Below are 21941 nucleotides of genomic sequence, written 5' to 3' on the forward strand. Positions count from 1 at the left end.
GCGCCGCCCTCGTGCCTGGGGGAAAGCGCTTTCTTCTCGACGCTCACAGGAGACAGCTCGGGAAGACGGTCAGGGAGGGCAGCCAGCTGTTGACAGCAGGGCCGCCCACTCAGCAAATGCTCGTCCAGGGCTCGCTTCGCGTCAACACGAGGGCCAGGTGGCAGACAGGCCGACGGGACCCTCTCCCGCCCCCGGGCAGCCCAGTGGAGGAAATAGATTTGTTTTAATCCACCAAAGAATTACAAACCGTGATCATGGCCAGGAAGAGAGAAGAGCAGAGATCGGAAGGGGCCTCCCTTGCAGAGTCAGGGAGGGGCTCCGAGAGGAGGCGACATTTAAGCCAAGACCGGAGGACGCCGAGCGAGCGAGGCCTGCCAGAGCCGCAGGGAAAGTGCCGCGGGCAGAGGGAAACTGCACCGTCCTGACAGGAGCTGGAGAGGGTTAAGGGACCAAAAGGCTGCCACACCCGAGCGTCGCCAGCCCGGCTGGGCCTGCGAGGAGTTTGAAGGGGCAGCTGGATGCCGAGAACGCTGCAGCCTGGTGGCCCAGCAGAAGCGCCACCCGACGTGTGCTTTGACGAGGTCGCTCTCTGGCTTCCAGGTGGAAACCAGCGGAGCCCCCACGGCCTGTGCAGGACGGTGTCTGGCGGTGCCGGGCCGCAGCGGGGAGGGCGGGAGGGAGAGGGGCAGGCAGGGGAGGCCCCGGCTGCCGCCTCTGGGAAGGCGGCGAAATCCTATCGCCAGGCCGGGGAGCCGGCGGAAAACAGGATCGCAGAGCGAGGCCTTGGCTCCCCCGAGGGCACGCCTCGGTCCCCGAGTCACGGGATAACTCATCTCCCCCCGGAATCCCTTTCAGAAGGCGGGCAGGTGTCCACCAGGGGACCGCTGCCTGAGCTAAACTAGGCCCAGATTTTTCCACACAGGGCAAGTTTCGGGGGCAGGCAGCAATATGGCTGTAAGCCCGGCGCTTACCTTGATTCTGCAGTTGATAAATACCCACTTTTTTTTTTTTTAAACTCAGATTGTCTGCTTAGGGTGACTTGGCGGGCTAATAAAGATCATGAGAGGAAGGGCTAAGGGCCCCCAAAGCTGCCCCTCGGTAGTGTCACTCACTAAGGAATTAGGGATGAGAGAGAGAGCCACTGAACTTAAGTATTTTCTTTTTGAAAAAGAACTTGGTTAACATCTGCCCTCTTGTTTCATGCATGGGTTATCTTTCCAACAGCGCAGTTTAGGAAGAAAACAATTAAAGATGTGAATTGTAAGCCAAGAGCCCGAGCACGCGGAGCAGCCCAAGGTCGTCTAATGCTCCCTTTTCCTGAGGAGCTGTGTCTTGGACCACTGGCTGGTCATTGTACAGAACTGGGGTAGCCCCTGCCGTCCTCCGCCTGTTGCCAGAGTGGAATCCGGCTGTGGGGCCTGAAGACTTGATGTTTATTGGATTTTAATGACTCAGTTAATAAAGGTCATTCCTAAAAGTAATAGAAAACCAAGCGTGTGGAAACAGTGGAGAAGGCCGGCTGGGGGGCAGTTTCTAGTAGTTCCTTGGTGTTGTCCTTAGATCGATGTTTAATCTTTAAAAGCAATTAGAAGGATCCTTCCTTTTAATCAATTTGCCGACGCCACATTCAGCTACACTTGTAAGATGCTATTTAAAACCCCTCAGTGACAAAAGGCAGCATGCAAACACCAGGCTTAAAGGTTCGATGATACGGGTGTAACCGTATAATGTATTCTTTTTGTTTTGGTTTGTTTCTTTTATTGCTTTTAGAGAGAGGAAGGGAGAGGGAGAGAGAGAGAAACATCAGTGATGAGAGTCATTGATCCGCTGCCTCCTGCACGCCCCCGACTGGGGGTCGAGCCCGCAACCCGGGCATGTGCCCTGACCGGGAATCGAACCCTGACCTCCTGGTTTATGGGTCAACGTTCAACCACTGAGCCACGCCGGCCAGGCAATATATTCTTAATGTAATATCAATAACGGTACAGTTGTAGTTATAGATAATTGTAATACTTGGTAATATCATATCCATAGTGATGGCCAATATCTTTGAGACAATGAAATAACTTGAGTCTCAGGTAAAATCTGACTGGAAACAAATTTTGAAGTCAAAAGGGACCTTTAAAAATCACTGATTAATCTTGTCCTTTTAGATAGTTAATGACAGCGCAGGACTCAGTAAATATTTATCCAAAATGGTGTTTATTAGACTGTGAAAGAACTTCCTAAGGTAAATGGCGATTGTTCGAACTATTTAAAATTAAATTGATAAAAGCATTTAAGAAAAGCATGTAGAGAAGAATAAATTTAGGTGTTAGCCAAGCGCTGATTACTTAACAAATATTTTCCTCCCCGAAATCCAATGAAATGAGATAGGAATGTATGACTCACATGCGCGGTATATTTCTGACACAGTTTTACGAAGCCTTCGCCATCTGCCACGTGGCTCCTGCTGGCTTTTCCAGCTCTGGGGCGCTCGGGCTCCCGCCCCCGGCCGTCTTATCTACAGTTTTACCAATCTTCCTCCTCTGGGCCTCAAACCCGCCCTGCCCTGCCCTGCCCTGCCCTGCCCGCCCTGCCCTCCCTGCCCCGGCTGGGGACCGGGCCTGGAACCCCCTCCCCTCCTTTGCAGGGTCATTCGGCCTCTACCACCTCCCGCCCGAAGCCGCCTGGCCATCTCTTCTCCCCTGGTCTCGGTCCGGGGCAGCTTCAGCAGTTCCCGGGGAGGAGGCTGCTGCTCAGTTTTCCTGGGACGGCCCAAACCAACGCCGTCCCCACCCCTCAGGGCAGCCTGAGCGGCGCAGACACTGCGAACCAGCGAGAGCACAGGGACAGTGCGCGCTGGGGGATTAGAAGGGTCTGCAGTTCACCTGTTGAAACAATGACATAACGCCCAAGAAATAAAGTTGCTGTTTTTGAAATATGATTTTCCCTTCCTTTCGTGTCCTCTCTAGACGGAGGACACGCGCAGCCCGCCACCCGTGCGGCAGGAGACAAACACTCGAGTCTTGTTTTCTTCCAGCAGGTTCCCTAAAGCACGACCGCGAGTCGCAGGGGGCTGGATACTGTATCAGCGCAGGGGGCTGGATACTGTATCAGCGCAGGGGGCTGGATACTGTATCAGCGCAGGGGGCTGGATACTGTATCAGCGCAGGGGGCTGGATACTGTATCAGCGCAGGGGGCTGGATACTGTATCAGCGCAGGGGGCTGGATACTGTATCAGCGCAGCTCCAGCGGCTGCAGCTCGCCACTGCGCGCTTTCTCCTCAGCACATGAGTTTAACAGCAAGTGTTAAAAAATCTTGTTGGACAGTAACGGCCCGAAGAAAATGCCAGGATCTCTCCCAGAGAGCGGATCTGGCCCCAGGACTTCCGCTTCTCAGGCTGCGCGGGGAAAGGCGGTTTTGGGGGTCAAACGGCGTCCTTCTGCAAAGGCTTAACATCTGGTAAGTCTCCATGGAAAGCGCGGGTCTTGTTTTCGGAAGAAAAGGAAGAATGAAGCTGACCGGGGCGAGGACCCCGCCCTACGTCGCTGGAGAAGCCTGAAAAAAGCCAGCGCCCCTGGGGCCTGACGATCCCGGAATGCACGCCTTTGCCAAGAACGCGGGGAGCTCGGAGAGAGGCGTTTTCTGCGTGTCCTGCCTTGTAGAACCTCCAGCAATTCATCAATCTGCTTGGACAGCGCTCGATTTTCCTCCTCTCCCTTCAGTGGAAGAGCACGGGGCGAGGACGGGCCTCTAACGGCGGAGCCCCGCCTCCTGCGCGTTCAGCGCGACGTTTCCGAAGCGGGCTGACCGCTCGCGGCGAGCGAGCCCAACTCCGGAACCGGAATACCGTGTCCGGAGGCGAATGACCGCAGACGGCCGCTACTCTCCAGCGAGATTTTTAAAACTTGCTGTTGAGCTCATTTGCTGGGGCGACGCGGGGGCAGCAGCGGCAGCGCCGGGGACCTGCTCGGGGTCGCTCCAGGAGCCGCCACGGGGGGCGCTGCACCCTGGGGCCCGCGCCGCCCGGCGCCCCCCGACTCCCCGCGGACCCCTGGGCGGGGCGCACCCCTTCTCTCTCCCAGAGGACAGCGCGGGGGGCCGCACTCCCAGGCCCGGAGCGCCGACGGCCCGCGGGCCGCCCCTCGTTCCCGGGCGCCCCCGCCCCCGGCCCTTACCCTGGGGCTCCATGCCCAGCGCTCCGGGGCCTCGGGCCAGCCCGGCGCCGCCCCTCCTAACGCCTCCGCTCCGCCGCCCGCGTCGCTCGGTTGCCCCGGCGACGGGGGCGGGCGGGGCGGGGCCGGGAGGACGGCGGGAGGGAGGGACCAAACGCCGCCGGGACGCGCGCCGCGCGAGCGCCGCGTCGCCGCAGCACCGAGCGGGCGGCGCGCCGGCTGGAGACCCCGTCCCCCCGCCGGCGGTCGGCGGGCCCTGCGGCTCGTGTCGCCGGCGCCCCGGCGTCCCACCCTCGGCGCGGACCTGCGCCCCGTCGCTGTCCGGAGCATCCGCCGGTCTGTCGGTCCGGCGTCCGGCGAGCGCGGCCTGCGCGGCGGGGAAGGCGGCGGGGCCTGGGCCTCCCGCCCGGAGCGGAGCCGCGGCTGCAGGTAACCGCCGGGCCCGCGCACCTGTTGCGCCGCCGGGGCTCAGCGCCCCCGCCGCCCCGGGCCCGACCCCCGCCGCCCCGAGACGCCCCGGGAGGCGGCCCCCCCGCCGCTGCGCCCGCCCGGCCCGCGGAGGGGCGAGCCCGGCACCCGCCCCGCCGGCAGGGGGACCCCTCGGCGCCGGGGCTTCGGCAGCCCTGGGCGGGCCCTCGGGCGGCCTCCCGGGGCGCGGGGAGCGGCGCAGCCCCCCTGCCGCGGGGGCGGCCCGACCGGCTCGGGGGTCGCGCAGCCCGGAGGCTCCCGGCCCGGTGCCCCGTCATCCCGAGGATCGCATTTCGGGCCGCGGCCCGGCGGGACTTTCCGGTTGGGTCAGTTCTCCCCGTCGGGTTCGTCTCAGCCCTCGGGCGGCGGTGCAGCCCGGGCCGCCGGGCTCTGCGGGGGGCAGCGCGGACCCCGCGCCCCAGGCCGGCTGCTCGCACCGGGCCGGGGGCCTGCGGGCGCCGGGAGCATCCCCGGGACGGACCCGTCGGCTGCGAAAATGCGAACCACCCGGGAGGGTCCCAGGTTAGGAAAGGGAGCCGCCAGGGGGCAGAAACGCAGGGGACAGGGGCGGGGGGGTGGCGCGGGCTCCAGGCAGGGCCCCGCCGCCCTGCGCTCTGGGAGAGGGAGCGGGTCCCCCTCGGAGTCCCGAAGGCGACCTCGTCCTCCGCCGGGGAGGTTTCCGCCCACGGGCGGCGAGGGCGCCGCGGCAGCGCCGGTCAGGCCGAGCCGGAGCCGCGCACCCCGCGATGGGAACGGGCGCGGGTTCGTTCCCCGGGTCAGGCGCCCCTCGGGCTGGTTCTGTCCCACGGGTCAGGCGCCCCTCGGGCTGGTTGTCCCCCGGGTCCGGCTCCCCTCGGGCTGGTTCTGTCCCACGGGTCCGGCTCCCCTCGGGCTGGTTCTGTCCCACGGGTCCGGCTCCCCTCGGGCTGGTTCTGTCCCACGGGTCGGGCTCCCCTCGGGCCGGGGGCCTGTCCAGCGAGCTGCCCACCGGAAGCTCCACGTGTGGGCGTGGACAGGCCGTGGGGCATATACAGGACCATCATCCATCACCAAAGCCTCAGAGTGGGATTCAGGTTGGAAAATGAACACTTCGTGGTACTTGAAATGTAAAGACAGGGATGGTGCAGATTTACGCGGAATGTCTGAGGTCAACCAGACGTCTGTGGCACCTGCTTTCAAATCATTAGCAAAGTCATGAATTGATCTTTTCATCCAAGAAGCAAACAGCGATGCTCATTAGGAACATCGTAATCAAAGTGGCAAGACAGTGATAAAAACCTGGCATTTATCAACACAAAATAAAGAGGTGGGTTCACATCTCCCCAAACAGCCCGGGACCAGGCAGGTGCCCGTGAAGAGACGAGCCCAGCGCCGCGGACCCCGCGCTGGAGCGGGCGGGGCTGTGCCTGAGCCGCGCCTCCTGCAGAGGGACAACTCCTCAGGAGCTCTGGAGGTGCCCTGGCGCGGAAATATTTTAGGGATCAGGTGACTTTGGCTACTGTGAAAAGCAACATTTTTTAGGGGACAGTGTACTTAGGGAAGAAATGACTGGCTCGCAGGGGGGCGTGAATGTCTGAAGCAGGGACATTGTCTTTACCCCTGCAGCACCTGCGACAGTGAGGTGCTTTCCAGGTGTCTGTTGAATGAATGAGAGCTTTAGGGAAATTGCTGCAGATAAAGGAATATGCTTTATTATTAGAGGAAATATCCTGAGGTCAGAAAGCTGCTGAAGGCACTGGTTTGAGATGAATGGTAAAGGTACTGGTTTTCCCTTTGGGGGTTTTCCACCATTGTGTTTTCTGTTTCTTTTCACTGGCATGTTCTGGATGTTATTGGTCAAGTGGAAAACAACAGTCTTTAAAAAAAAAAAGTTTCTAGGCTCATCACTGGATAGAATAGTTACCTCATTGTTTATCTTGCTGATGCTTAAGGAAATGTACCAAAGGCACTATCACCAGGGGATAACGGACAGTGTAGCAACTGGAGAGACAGAGGCAGCCTTTCTTCTCATTTCAATCTCTTGGCCACCTTGGAATTCAGAGCGTAAATAACTCTGGTAGGAAGTTAACATTGTTTAATGCAAGTTGGATAATTTTTTTTAAAAGCAAATGAATGTGTTAGTTGTTTCCCAGCCTTACTATCACAAATTGGACAAAATTGTTATTTTTGTGGTTGGACTTTTATTTTCTGTTTTACCAAAGTGAGGGTACTTTTTTCTCTTTCTTGGTTATTTTCTGAAACTCCCAAGGAGTTCAGTCAAATGTTGAAAGCCATGTGCTGTTCACGTTTGCTGTTTTCTTGTCTTCCAGACCTGTCATTGTTTGCACTCAAATTGTCCGATCAAGGAACACCCATCGCTCAGCCCTTGTACTCACGCATAGTATCATCCGGCTGGAGGACCATACGGCCAGCCTTACTGGAAAGTCTTCCAGGGTTAGGCTAATGCCCACCAAAGGCACTTCTCTCTCCTGCCGAGGGCACAGTGTGGCACTTAGCCCTAAACTATACTTTCTTACAGAATTTTCTCTCATTCTCTGTGTATCAGTCTTGTGCCTCCGCTTAAACGTTTTAGGAGCTAAGTCCATGATTTAGGCTTCTTCTAGGTTCCTTTTTGCTGCTGGTGGGTTTTCCGTGTGTACCTGGTAATTTATGTAGGGTACTGATGGAAAGACAGCAAGCCTTTGGTCAGGGATGATTTAATTAACTTCTGGCTGTGCCACCGTGGGAAAGTCAGGAGCTATCATTTCCTCATTGATAACTAGAGATAATAAGACCTGCAATGGTTTCTAATAGTCAAGTTGTGAGAATCAGAATGAAATGTGACTATAGATGTGAATGAACATATGTTGTATACTGTAAAGAACTTCTTAAATATGAAGGGTTGTCGTTGATTCAGAGCAAACCTTTCTTGAGCATCCACAGTGTGCTAGGGACTTCCTGGGGTCCGAGGCTGCTCTTCAAGGGAAGGAAGTGGCCAGATGGAGTGTGAGGGCCGCGGCTTCCTAGGCAGAGGGGCAGCCTGGGCAAAGGCCCAGAGCCACCGCAGCAGCCCACTGAGGCTGGGGCAGAGAGAACTTCAATTTCAGATGTTATTGGATCTCACCCATTTGTTCAGATATCTAACTGGACTTTATAAATAAGACAAATTAATATTTTAGCACTTTATTAACTCTGCTTTTACTCAAGTGGTTTTTTTAAGAATATTATTCAGTAAAGAAAAATCATCAAAATAATACTGAAAAGCACTGAGTTGTGGCCCAGTCATTTGAAATTCTAATAAAACATTTGATTTATAAAGTCATATGTAGGGAGTGGTATGTTATGATACATACGTTGGTTGAGCTTGGGAAGTCTTTCTGTACATAAGTCTAAAAATTGTAAATTACCATAAGATCTAGGATTCTTTAAAAAAATTAATCGATTATTCAAGCTGCATTTGGTATGAACCAATATTGAGTTAAAAGTGAACTTTTGAGTGTTTTAAAAAGCCAATTAATTTTATTTGCTTACTTAAAAGCAAAGCAATGTCAACTTGTTAGAAGTCTAGAAATAAGGTTTTTAAGATAAATTCTGAATTTTTACCTTACCTGTTCAAGACAGATTTTAAGTAGACACTAGAAACCAAATAGAATATGCTTTTGGGCGCTCTGAGCCAATTAAAACAAAAGCAGACAAAAAGGTACCCTTCTAAAAGTTACAAGTCCCAGTAATGATAAGTCAGTTGTTTCAATTAAAGTATAATTGAAGTAAAACATGCTTGGGAGATAAAGTTTCATATTAAATATTTTACTAACTCTATGCAGGTGATTACAACTATGTACTTCAAAGTATGTAAATATTTTTCTTTCTATAAAAGAGCTACATATTTTCTGTTTTATGGTATTTCTTCCAAACCATAGAACATCCCATCCTGCTCCTGGTCCTGCCCTCAGAGTGTCCTTCTGTGTGTGTGCAGGGCCTGGTTTATTAATTCAAGCCCTGGAGGCTCTCAACACGTGTTTCCTGAGGGGCTGTCTCCCTGGAGCCGGCTGGACCAAAAGAGCCTCTCTTTTATTACTTATGATTAGGATCTGGCCCCTTGAGCCACAAAGTCTAACAACCTAAAGCCACAATGACAATACATGGGGACTATAAAATGAGTCATTTTAGTGACAAAATATCAGGAACTGTATTTTAGGACTTGTTCTTTTTGACTTTTCCGTCTTTTAAGTTTCACCTGGTTTATGTGCAAGGGGCTCACTTCCAGCAGTATGACTGGATATTAAAAATCACTGGTCATTGGAAAAAGCAGTCCCCTTACCTTGCACAGAGGGAATGAGTCACCAGTGTCAGTTTTGTCCTTTCTTAGGTAATTTCTCTCCTTCATTTAAATTAAATGTTGTCTTTTGCTGCCTCTTGATTCTGATATGTTGGGCTGAAGACCCTGGAATCCCAACAGATATTTTTGAGATTTCTGGCTTAATAAAACCAGTGAAAGACCTTATTGGTAAAAGCTAGCCGGAGCCTCAGATGGAGAAAAGTAACGATTCACTCCCCTCCCTGGACTTTGTAAACTGGCACAAGCAGATATCAAATGAAGTTTTTAAAAAATGTTTTTAAACTAGAGGATTTCTTAATTAAAATAACAATAATACTTTCTTGTAGTCAGTGTTAAGGGAAACTTATCAGACACTCCCCATCGCCCCTTTCATTAGGTCCAGCATTGCTTTTGTAATGGCGTTAGCAACCACGTGATGAGCCTCAGGTCACACTGTCCGGTGGCTTTCTATTCACTGTCAGTCAAGACTGGGAGCCTGTGACAGGTCAGGCAGAGAGCACCAGGTCCAGTGGAATCACTTTCCAAGATGCCCAGGAAAAAGTGCAACTGACCTGGCTTAAGAGCTGCCCTAAAGCTTCCTGGTCCTTAAGCAGGCGGTGGAAATGACAGTGACCAGCTAACAGAAAAACAAACGATGCTGTTTCAAACGTCTGCTTTTCCTTGTGAAATTGTGTGCAGACCTGATGCTGCTTTTCTGTCTGTCTCCAGCATGATTCAGTGACAGTCGTTGAGCGTGTGAACAGTGCCGAGGGAGCCAGTACCGGGAGGAACCAGCGGACTAGATCCCGCAGCAGGAGCCGATCCGGTTGGAGGGATCCAGCATCTGGTGCCTGCACTGCTGTCCTGGAGGTCGGGGCCTCTGAGCTCTCGCACCCGCAGACCTCCCACCCGGGGGCACCTGGACTGTGGGATGCCGGCCGCCTGAGCCCCTGCAGACAAGATGGAAGGGGAAGAGCTGGCCTGCCCCGACTCACCCTCGGAAAAGCGCTACTTCCCCGAGTCCCTCGATTCCAGTGAGGGCGAGGAGGGCGTTTTGGCCTGTGAGGATTTGGAACTCAACCCTTTTGACGGATTGCCGTTCTCATCACGTTATTATAAACTTCTGAAAGAAAGAGAAGCTCTCCCAATATGGACAGAAAAATACTCCTTTATGGAGAACCTGCTTCAGAGTCAAGTCGTGATCGTGTCCGGAGACGCCAAGTGCGGCAAGAGCTCCCAGGTGAGTGGCCGCCACAGATGCCACGTGCTTTGTGTGGTGTGTTCTCTATTACTGAAATTAGTGTCAGCATTGTGTTCTGTCCTCATAACGACATTACCTAAGTCAGAAAGCACAATACAGTAGGAATTAAGTTCCCTAATTTTACATACTCAAGCCAGCCGAGTAACAGTTAATACTTTTATGTTCAGTGCACCACTGAATTTTCTCCAGGATGGTAGCAAAAATCCATTTCAGTGGTCAAGTCCTGCATGTAATACTTTAAAAGCCGTGATACATGTTGTTTGCCTACTGCAGCCCCCAGGAGTTAACTGCCAGGTGACCTGCCCAGCAGCCTGGTGATCGGCACACTTGGACGTGCTTGTTGGTAAGGCTGGTTAACCTACAGAAATTCAGCACAAGGACATTCTCATTTTTCTGACTCTGAGAAATAACTAGGTGGCCAAACATGTTCCAGGCCGGGAACCACACATTCGGGGTCTAATAAGCAGGAAAGAATTCAGAGAGATAGTTAATGAATATCTATTGTCTGGTTCATTGTTACACTTGAACTTAAGGGTTTGATTTTAGTGAAACATACATTTTACTCTTAAACAGTATTTTTATTATGAAACTTATTCCTCGATTCTTGTGCTGTAAGAATTAGAATAGATCAGAGAGATACTCGGGTGGAACCACTCCCTCTGCAGAGGGTGACTTCTGAGGTGTCCCGTCACTCTCTGGGCACGTCTTTGCTGTCTGGCCCAGCGAGATGTTATAGGTGCATTGGGCGGGTGCCTGGTTCGCTTGGAAACCGCCATTTTTGTCGAGGAGTCCATTCCTTTCGGTGGAGAAATGGATTTAGGAACCAAGACTTGGGGACTAAATCTGCCCACTGCCATTGGCTGATCACTGCTCCTGGGCCCTCTCAGTGGACAAAGAAATGTGTGTGTGTGTCCACATCTACCCACTTATCTACCTACCTCTGTAACTCTCCCTATTTGTGCGTCTGTGTTTCTCCCTCCATTTCTCTGTTATCTCTGTCTTTACCCTCTGTGCAGCCTCCTAGCACCGGGAGTTCGTGGTGGTGCCTGGGTCCGGGGCAGCACTGCAGGGCCCACCTAGCCTTCCCGTGTGTGTGACTCCCTTCCCCACCTACGAGAAACCAGCTCTCGTTTTTTACAATACTTTCCTCATTCGATTGCGGAATACTCATAGTTTCAGAGTTGCTGACCGAAACTACTGTAGAACAAGGTTTTAAATATACACTCCTTGAGCCTCCTGTGGAATGTGTGATCTTTAAGGGCAAGGATTAGATACATATTGTGTAACATGTTGTATCAATGCCCTGCAATGGTTCTGTTGTCATTTTAAACTTTCCTGTGATTTTAATAAATCATGCTTGTTTCTGAGAAGTGCAAAGGCAGGATGTGTCTTCAGGGTGGGAGAAATTAAGAGTTCAAGTTATGAGGAAATGGGCTTATCCTAAACTAATTTCAACAGTGGGAGCATTGGCTGTTTTCTTAATTCTGGAAACAACCTGGTGATTTCAGAATGAGCTTCCAAGGCTGCCTTCTCATTCCTCGGAGTTGAAACCTTTCTAGGAGAAGCCTGTCTTCAGGCCCAAGCCTCCCAAGAGGGCCTGTGTTCCTGCCGGACCTGAAAGTCCCATCTGTCTCTGGTACAGATGGAATGAAGGCTATTTTGTGGCCACCTTACGGAAAAGAGGACACCTTTCATAACTGTAGAACTTTTCCTCTAACCTTTTTTTGGGACTGGTTTATGAAGAGGCCTAAGAGAATGACATATTTTTAGCATTGTCTATTTTGCTTCCTTCTCCCCACTGGTTTTGTCCTGAAATTTCCCCCGAAGTGGAGGGTTAGTGAGGAATGAGCCTGTGTAACCGGATTTAGCCTAGGTTGAGACGCTGTAGAACATCTCCACCTTATCAGCTGAGCGGACTTGCCCACCTTTTTCTGCTGGAGTCCACCTGTGTGCACTTCATGCCAAGAGAGTGGGAACTGTGGTGCCCAGGAGGTGACACTGAACTCAGAAGAGGTCATGACCTGTCAGTTCACGTGGGGTGGCCTGGGGAGCTGCCCGGGCACACGCACCGCAGGAGCACTTTGGGGGGACTCATGCCTTGGGGGGGCTTGGTGGGCCTAAGCTTCCTTCCAGGTGTTAGATTCCGTGACTGGTACTGAGGTGAGTGAGTGAGTGGGACCCTGGCGCTGGGCACAGGCTCGGGGTGTGGAGGAGTCGGGGGTCCTGGACAGACTCCTGAGATAAGAGGCTGGGGTGCCTGTGGCCTAGGGGATGGGACAGTGCAGCGCGCCGGCTCCCCTCGCCCAGTCAGAAGTCCATAGAGGAGGTGAAGATCTCCAGCAGCGGATGGAAGTGGCACGCATATGGCTGTGCTCTCCCCACGGTGGCATCACTGAGACTGTACAGGATGCCGCTGCTGCTGCCCCGTGGTTCTGGTCTGGACCAGGCCCACCTGAGAACCTGGGAAAATGCTCCTTTATTACATGAAAAAAATAAGCCTATTTACAAAGCAATTTATCTTGGAGTTTTGGCAGTAGACACCCAAACTTATACATATGTAGTCTATATAAATAGACACTCCCCAGGCCTGTCACCTGGAGTTGGCAAGGGACTGTCTTTGCTTTGTTTTCGGAGTTTGTACAACTTGTAGAACTTAAGTTACTGAAGTGATAAGGCCTGATACTTACTGGTCACCCGGAGGCCCTCACCTGCTCAGAGCAGCAGGCTGGCCAGAGTCCTGGGGATCGGCTTTCCAGAGGGAGAGAAGCCCGATGGGTGTGCTTGCTGTGCACGCCCACACTTGTCCGCCTTCTTCGCACGCCCCAGAGGTGGGGTGAGGAGGCTTCGGGGCTCAGGCCTTAACCCCTTTTCATGTCCCACAGTCCGGGAAACAGCTTTGATAATGAGAATTGAGAGACCGTGAAAAAACTGTTCAGAATGAGTATTCAAAATCGTGATTTCTCGTAGGGAGAGTTTCTAGACTACATATATATAAATTAGGGTGTCTACTGCCAAAACTCCAAGATAAACTGCTTTGTAAATAGGCTTATTTTTTTCATGTGATAAAGGAGCATTTTCCTATTTTTTTCACCAAATTGTATGACTTTTGCTAAGTACTAAGTGCTGTTTAAGCCACAAAGTGGCCCAGAATCCGGTGTTTCTGTCTGATTCCTACAAAGGTGCAGCCACTGAAGCTTCCTAGTTCTCACTGTGCCACCTTAGAACGTTTCCTACATGCTGGGGGTTGGGGGGATCTTGCAAAGAGAAACTGTGGAGGGAGAGGGAGAGCTCTGAGCACACACTCACTGGTGAGGAGGGTAAGGTACTGTGGGGACAGAGAAAGCTGCTTTCAGAGCAGACTGAGGATCCTGGCGCAGAACCCCATGGTCTTCACTGTCCTAAGTGCAGAGAGCACAGCGGCTCCCTGTGAGGCTGTCCTGTTACTGTCCCTTGAGATTACGAGATGTTCACGCTCCAGCATTTGCTGAATCACTACTTTTGAGCCAATACTTTGAGCTGCTGACGCATCCACTTTGACGAGCCTCAGGTTGTGCAATGATCCAGGTTTGCCAATACTGGGGATGTGCAGGGATCGGGGCAGACGATGCCATGCTCCTCTCCTCTCTTTTCCATTTGCATTAACACCATGCACTGTGGGTGGTTGTCCCTGTGCAGCTATTACTGACGGGCATGTGTCGGATGTGGCTGAGCACTTCACAGGGCTCTGCAATCAGTTGTGACTTGTGCTTACCTGTTACTTGGCTCAGCAGGCATCCCTACACTAAGCACAATATGCGTGTGTCCAGTTTCCCACTGGTTAGCTTAACTGATATTTAGAAGGCTGTTCCCATTTCTGAGTTCATTTCCTTGCCTCATACTTGAAATAATTTGCTCTGTCGCGCAGGAGGGCAAAGGGGGAAATGAAGACTCTTGGGTTGGTGTATGTATTGCCCTGCCAGGCCTCTGTGATGGTCAAACCATTATAAACTTACTCTAATAGGCTCATCTTGCAGAATCTGTTTACGTGAGTAAATACAAATAAATGAAATGCAGTCAGAAACCACAATCAGGAGCTGGGGAACATGGCCCATGATCACTGCAGTCATGGAGGATCCAGGGTTGGAAAGCAGCGTCCTGGATGTTAGCGTAATAGCCAGACTGAGCGTGCACACACGTTGTAGTGAAAGTGGATGGCGTGCTTCGGCGACACGTGAAGTGGCCTCTTGGAAGGATGGCTCTGACTAGGTTCTAGAGTTAGTACGTGTATTTTTACGTCTTTACTGCCATCTAGACTTTGGAAGCCTTTTGGAAAGGACTCTTGGATGTAGTCACTTTTAAAATGAATTATTACAATGCTTTTATTTAATATGGAACACACATAATATTTTAGGAAGCCACGGGGATGTTTTTTTAAATTTTGCCTTTTCTTTTTACCTGCCTCTTTTCCATCTGGGACTCAAACCTCAGGCGCCTGCTGACTCCTCCTTTATTTGCAGTGACAACTGTGTGAACACAGACTGCGGAGTTTCACTAACTAAGCCGGTGACTCACTGGTGAAGAACCGCTTAAGAGGAGCCCTGGCTGCGGCCTTCCTGCGGGAGCTCACCTGTCCCTTTCCGTCGCAGGTGCCGCAGTGGTGTGCCGAGTACTGCCTCTCGGTCCGCTACCAGCACGGGGGCGTCGTGTGCACCCAGGCGCACAAGCAGACCGCCGTCCAGCTCGCGCTGCGGGTGGCGGATGAGATGGACGTGAACATCGGCCACGAGGTCGGCTACGTGATCCCGTTTGAAAACTGCTGCACCAGCGAGACCATCCTGAGGTGGGTCTGGGCTTCCACCTGCTGTGCCCGCGGCTCGTGGCTTGTGTTTCACAATCACCGAAGAGTGTGCTCCCACATTCTGCGTTTTAAGCATCTATAATGTGTAATAATAACCAGTCTCTGTCCCCAGCCTGACACAACTAGCTGTTCCCAGACTGGCCTCGGGGATTCCTTGTCTAAACTTCTCCCGTGACTCCTGTAATCCTCATGTAAAGGGACCACTGCTGGGTTGGCCCCCAAAGACCTGAGTCTGTGCTTCTCAGGCTGCACCTCAGGCTGGGTCCTTGCGGGTTGTCTGTGTGCAGCCACAAGCCATTCCCTCTGCTTGCTAGGCCTGCGCCTCTTCCGGGCTTGGCTGATTCCTCCAAGTCCATGCGAGAGTCACCTACTCCAGGAGGACTCCCCTGACCTCTGTAGTGTAAATAGAAAACCCTGATGAGCTTCTACAAAACCTGACATCAGCCCTCATCATGGCAGTTTAGGTCTGTTTTTTTCAAACTGTACTCTTGGGAGTCTCCTCATTGATAACTATGGGATAATAATGTCTACCTTAAAGATTTATTCTGAAGGTTAAGTGAGAAATACACCAACACAGTGCCTGGCACACACTAGGAGCTTAATAAATCTTTGTTTCCTTTTTTTCCTTGAAAGGAATGGAGGACTGCGTCAGGGCCCCCAGGCACCCCAGGTTTGGTGACTTGCCAGGACTCAGGACTCAGCATGTGGTTCACTTATGGCTCAGGTTTACTGCAGTGAGCACGAACACAGTCAGCGAGGGGATGGTGCGTGGGGTGGAGTCCCCTGAAACCGGGCGCCAGCTCCCAGGAGCCTCTCCCGGGAGACTTGCACAGGACACACTCCCCGGCAGTGAGCTATGACAGCCACATGTGTCGTCCCACCAGGGAAGCTGATGAGAGGCTCCATGCCCAGGCTGCTTCCTGGGGCTGGTCACACAGGCACCCTCTGACTACCATGACCCCCAGGACAGCCAGATGCACCACACTGTTTGTGCAAAGAATAAGCACCACAAGCCACCCTGTCAGTCCTGGGGACCATGAGAACCCTCCCAAATCTAGGTTACCAAATGCCATTTTAAAATTATAATCCCAAGACTCCAGGAAATTTTGTTAAAGCCACTAATGACCCCTTAGTGATGCTGACCCATTCACCTGCTGCCCTCAAACAGGTGATTACATTTTCGACGCTTGTTTGGTTATTGTTTGGGCAACGTTTCGAACTTGCTGCCGCAACATGTTGGCACTGCCATTTCATTTCCCACAGTGCATCACCGACAGGCGCAGTGTCCTCCAGCCGAGCGCCTGAGCCGGGTAATCCTTCTTGTACCCTTCCCTCGAGGAGTGTCTGCTCCGACTCAGAATTCTTCCGAGGATGACAGAGGGGAAATGCTTACCCAGCAGGTGTTTTACTTTTTTGTTTTGAGAGCTCAGAGTGGATGTTCAGTGTGGCTCTTGTTCAGACCTGCAGTAAACATTTAGGGCAGAGGCCTTTGACCTGGGGTCCAGAGCTGGTCTTCAGGGGTCTATGGACGTGTGTAAACGTTTAAAATTTGCTTACATGTACTGCGGTCCTGAAGGTCTGTAGATTTTACCCACTTGAAGGAATCTTGGCCCAGTAGAGGTTTGGAGGTCCTGACTTAGGCGAGCAGGATAAGGAGGGCATTTGTGTTGTCCTCTGGACGTTTTGTATGATCTCACACGAGTATTCCAACTGTAGTGTCTCTTCTTCGTAGGTACTGTACTGATGATATGCTGCAGAGGGAAATGATGTCCAACCCCTTTCTGGGCAGCTATGGGGTCATCATCTTAGACGACATTCAGGAAAGGAGCATCGCGACCGATGTGCTGCTCGGGCTTCTTAAGGGTGTGCTGCTGGCCAGACCCGAGCTGAAGCTGGTGATCAACACCTCGCCGCCCCTGCTCAGCAAGCTCAGCTCACACTACGGGGACGTGCCCCTTGTGGAGGTGAAGCACACGCATCCTGTGGAGGTCGTGTACCTGAGCGGGGCCCAGGAGGAGTCCTTTGAGTCTATTCTGCGCCTTATCTTTGAAATTCACCACTCTGGTGAGAAGGGTGACATTGTCGTCTTTTTGGCCTGTGAACAAGTAAGTAACATTCTAACGAGAAAAGGCTCCTTATTGGAAACCCTTTAACCTTGCCGGGAGCTTTTCATGACTAACACACCGGTTTCAATTTGCTAATAAACTGTAAATATTTGGTTACACCACACCTCAGTTTCTGTACTTTGGAAGAAATGCAAACAGGTAAATAAAATCTGAGCTGGAAAGGAAGCGTTTCTAAAACTGCGTGCTGCTCAGAAAACAAGACTGGATGAGGCGTCTTCCAGGTCCACAGAACTGATCTCCCAAGCTGACTCCCTCCCCCAGCTCAGGCCAATTGTGGGCCCCCAGAGAGCAGAGCTGGAGCTGTCACATTGCCCTGACTTGTCTCAGTGAAAAGACACCCGACTCAGAGCTCTCCCTGCTGCCCTCCAGTCAGGAGCATTTGTTGGAGATGAGGAATATAACCTAAGTACGTGGCATAGAGTTAATAAATGCAAATGACCCCACAAAGTTCCTAGCCAGTGGAGTATTAGGTGGAAAAATGCAATTTATAACACACCCAGAAGGTGGTCTGACACTGGGGCTCCAGTTCTTAGTAAGATGGAGAAAAATTTTAACTTGAAATCTTGAAACTGCCTTTTCAAAAGAACTGGGAATGTGTAACTGAGCCTCTGTCACTGCTTTTACAATCATGGGCCATTTGGGGATGCATATTTTATTGCAGCTATCCTGGCCCACCTTCTCTCTCTGCTCCTCTGACTCTAGGAGCCTTCACAATCTGCATCAAGCTAGAAAAATAGGGTAAATGCGTAAAGGCAAAGGTGGTGCATTTCAGAGGAAAACAATCTTGGACTAAAAGCAATGCAACTGTTTGTAAATTATCTTCCCCAAAGAAATGTTCTCACTGGTTATGTGCTCTTGTTGTGTTAATGATACAGACAACACAGGTGTTCCCCTCCCTGCGGCCACTATACAGATTTTGCCTATGGTTTTACTTAATTTGGACTTTAAGTGGTGAAGGTGTTTGTAATGTACTATATTCTCATGGATGGTGTTACCATGTACTTTAGGATATTGAAAAGGCCTATGAAATCGTCTGTCGAGAAGGCTCTAACCCTAACCCAGACCTTGGCGAGCTGGTGGTGGTTCCTTTATATCCGAGAGAGAAATGTGCGCTGTTCAAGCCAAACGACGAGACAGACAGATGCCAAGTTTACCAGCGGCGAGTGGTGCTGACGGCCAGCTCCGGGGAGTCCTTGATCTGGAGCAGCACCGTCAGATTTGTGATTGATGTGGGCATGGAAAGAAGAAAGGTAACTGTTCCCAGACAGCTTAACAGCTGTAATCGTCAAGAGTCAGTTTCTCGGGTTCCTACCCTTTTCTTGACCAGAGGGTGAGGACAGACTCCATGAGATGGGGATTCTCTGTGTGCTGGGTGCAGAGTGACTGACTGCGGCCGGGAATGGGAGCCTTGATCACTGCCCTTCATGAGCACGGGTGTGGTCTGGAAACAAACTAAACTGATGGAGGCGCCAGAGGAAGTTCTGAGAACAGACACAATTGACACATAAGGTGCAGGTTCTTGTGTTTTCTGTTTAGCAAACTGTTTGACTCCTGAACATTTTTGTACTACTCAGTATTTTTGGTAAACCCTTTATCAAAGTAATTAGCGTCTTCCCTCAGGTAATTTAGTAGAAATTAGTTTCAAGTACACTGACTTCAGTTTTAGCAGATTTTTGCTTTATAACTGACATAAGATTCCATCCTAAATTTCTGAAGACTATTTTTTATAACTACCTTTTTAAAAAAAAAATAGGAAAAATGGTACAGGGTATCTCAGTCTCGAAAAAATGGAACCTAAATCACGGCATTTTCCAGCTGAAAAGAACCTACCGAGTGTTGATCGTTTACCATTATTAGATGTCGTGTGGCTTTCATTCTTCCAGGAAACTGCAGGTGTCCTGAGCATCCTGTCTCACAGCCATCGGGCAGGCCCCCTGGGCATAGTCGGGGTGCATCTTGTTGAATCAGTCCCCATCCAGGGAGCCCAGGGTTATCACTTCCCCCTAAGAGAAATCAGTGCCGTCTGCAGTTTCCATACCTGCTGACATGATGGGAAAGGTCAGTATAGGTATGAAGGTGAGACCACAAGTTCATGCTTGATTTGAATAGAACCTTGATGAGACACAGCACTGCCAGGTGACAGTTCTTCTCTCCATGTGGCTTCTGAGTACCTGTCACCAGTGCCGTGCTTGAGACAGCACTAGTATTTCAGCAGGTGATCGAGGTCCCATATTTGTTGAAGCTACAGTGAAAGCAGACAGCCTTTAAATCCACTTATCCAAGCTCCTGGAGTTTCCATCTCAGGACAGGTGAAGCCACAGTAAACACAGTACAGAGAATGAGCCTGCAGCAGGGAATTTCATGATGGGAGCTGATGCTAAAGATGCGCTTTCCACACACAGGTGTACAACCCTCGCATCCGGGCAAGCTCGCAGGTCAGGCAGCCCATCAGCCAGAGCCAAGCAGAAACACGCAAGCAGATCCTCGGCTCGTCCTCAGGTAGCACTGCGGACACAAACACTGGCCGGTGGGAACTCCTGTCCACAGGCACACAGACGATAAAGCCACCTCCCCGGTTTCTTCCAGGAAAACTCTTCTGTCTATACTCTGAAGAATTTGCCTCCAAAGACATGCGGCCCCTTAAGCCAGCAGAAATGCAAGAGGCCAACCTGACAAGCACAGTGCTTTTCCTGAAGAGGGTCGACATCGCTGGCTTAGGCCACTGTGACTTCATGACCAGACCAGGTAGCTGTGGGCACCGGGGTTGGAGGGGCACAGGGGATCGGGGTGGGGCTGGTCTTGGCTTCTGGACTTGGCAGTGCGAGCAAGAGTGGGATTCGGTTTGTGCTGCAGCATCTTCCCTGTTGAGGCTAAGTCTCTGAAGTAATGAAACACCCTGGGGAATACCTGTGTGACACTGGGAAGCTGCCTGCCATTGGACACTTGAGCCTACGTAGGGAGCCAGGCCCTCAGAACTGAGTCAGGAGTGACGGGAGTGTGAAAGTGGGGGCTGGAACCAGAGTAAAGGTGCCTCACAGCTGGGAACAGTCAGTGACTGGCTTCCTCCTGAATCACACTATCACCTGGACATCCGCTAGAAGTCAGTCCATCATTAAATTAACTCCCCAGGCATCTTATTTAGGATCTAGCAGATGTTTGCTCATGAGGGGAGAAAAGCAGGATTTGTAATGGCAAGATTTGGAAGAGCCAACAGCAAACCATCACAGTGCAGAATTCCTGTTCTCAGTGGTCACCCTCAGTGAGGCTTAGCTGACCAATGGGGACAGAGGGTCAGGGTAACAGTTTATTTCTGTCTCCTAATAGTCTGCATGTAACTATTTCCTGCTGTGCTTGGGTGGAAATGTAACTGGGTTAATTCTGACTCATTACTTTGGAAGTAAAAGAACAGATGATGCTGGCAGCTGCTGCGTTTAGTTCAGCTCATAAATGAAACACGCAGACCCAGCAAAACCGGTCCCTTTTCAGGGTTCGTGAACCATGAGGAAATGACTTCGCATAACGAGGCTGCAGGCTATTAATTGAACTTAGATTTTAATGTAGATCTCTATAAAATAAAATGTTATTTTTTCCTTGCCTGGTGCTGAGGACTGATCCATCATGAGTGATAGTCACTGCAGATCAGGGTCAGGGAGCTCAGTACCAGCTGAGCACTGTGTGAAAACGGGCTCAGAGGTCTTCTACCTGGACAGGCTGTGGCACCTAGACAGACTTGGACAAGCCTGTCCAGTCGAGGTCCTGTATGGCACCGGGCCCTACCCTCTGGTCCTCTGGATGGCTGTCTGGCCTGCAGTCGTTTCTCACATGTGCTCTGCTGACCAAAGATCTCCCAAGTCCTCTGTATAGCTCTCTCTGGGTGCCCTGCAGGCTCCAGACCTGCAGCACCATCTTCACAGCTCAGGGAGTCTGCAGGCTCCGTCCAGGTTCCCTGCCCTGCACCACAGCCCTGAAATTCTCAGGGCAATAGGCTGGGAAGTCACATGGCTCACCCCACTCAGGAATCAGCCAGCCCTTCATTGCCTGTGTTCTTTGTCTTGCCAACTGTTGGTTCATGTATTTTGTTCATTTTGGGAGGGAAATTCAGTACCTGTTTTTCCATCTCGGTGGTGTGAGGCTCTCTGATTTTTCCTCCCCAGCACCGGAAAGCCTGATGCAGGCTCTGGAAGACTTAGACTACCTGGCAGCACTGGACAATGATGGGAATCTGTCAGAATTTGGAATCATCATGTCTGAGTTTCCTCTTGATCCACAGCTCTCAAAGTCTATCTTAGCATCCTGTGAATTTGACTGTGTAGATGAAATGCTGACAATCGCGGCCATGGTAACAGGTACTCTGCAGGACTCGTTCTTTTTTGTGAATCTGCACCAGCTAGAGATTTAGATGAGATCCGTTTGAAGTGAAATATTTTAATAGATGAAAAAGGTAGAAAATTAGAACAATTATCTTAATATGAAAAATCTAAATCATACCGAGTGACTTTCCTAACCTGACATGTGGAAATATACCAGGTTTGTTTGTGCTGAAGTAGTCAGCGCAGATCAAGAAAGATGAAAACGTGTCACTAGACGTGCTCTTCCCCAAACGATGTATGTGTGTGTGTGTGGTTTATTTCCTATGCCACTTTCTCTTGGTTTATATGCTTTAATTTATGCTCTGACTGGCAGACAGACCAAAGGCTGTGCTGCTTGAGAACTTGTGTTCTAATCCTGCCCCCGCGTCTGGCCTCTGAGCAGCCAGTCCCCCCTCCCACTGTAACACACGCTGGTATTACAAG

General features: G+C 51.4%; 1 protein-coding gene across 1 annotated transcript in view; it reads left to right on the forward strand.

Moving 5' to 3' along the window:
• The window catches only part of DHX32 (DEAH-box helicase 32 (putative)), a 57011-nt gene that overhangs the window by 30575 nt on the left and 4495 nt on the right, over positions 1 to 21941 (forward strand). The window contains exons 2-8 of the mRNA XM_016210498.2: positions 9654 to 10164; positions 14811 to 15004; positions 16755 to 17127; positions 18156 to 18398; positions 19551 to 19647; positions 19735 to 19893; positions 21303 to 21494. Of these exons, the coding sequence (XP_016065984.2) occupies positions 9886 to 10164; positions 14811 to 15004; positions 16755 to 17127; positions 18156 to 18398; positions 19551 to 19647; positions 19735 to 19893; positions 21303 to 21494 (1537 nt within the window). The 5' untranslated portion in view covers positions 9654 to 9885. The remainder of the gene's footprint in view (positions 1 to 9653; positions 10165 to 14810; positions 15005 to 16754; positions 17128 to 18155; positions 18399 to 19550; positions 19648 to 19734; positions 19894 to 21302; positions 21495 to 21941) is intronic.

Source organism: Miniopterus natalensis, chromosome 14 (genome assembly GCF_054644295.1).
Source record: "Miniopterus natalensis isolate mMinNat1 chromosome 14, mMinNat1.hap1, whole genome shotgun sequence".
Taxonomy (NCBI): domain Eukaryota; kingdom Metazoa; phylum Chordata; class Mammalia; order Chiroptera; family Miniopteridae; genus Miniopterus; species Miniopterus natalensis.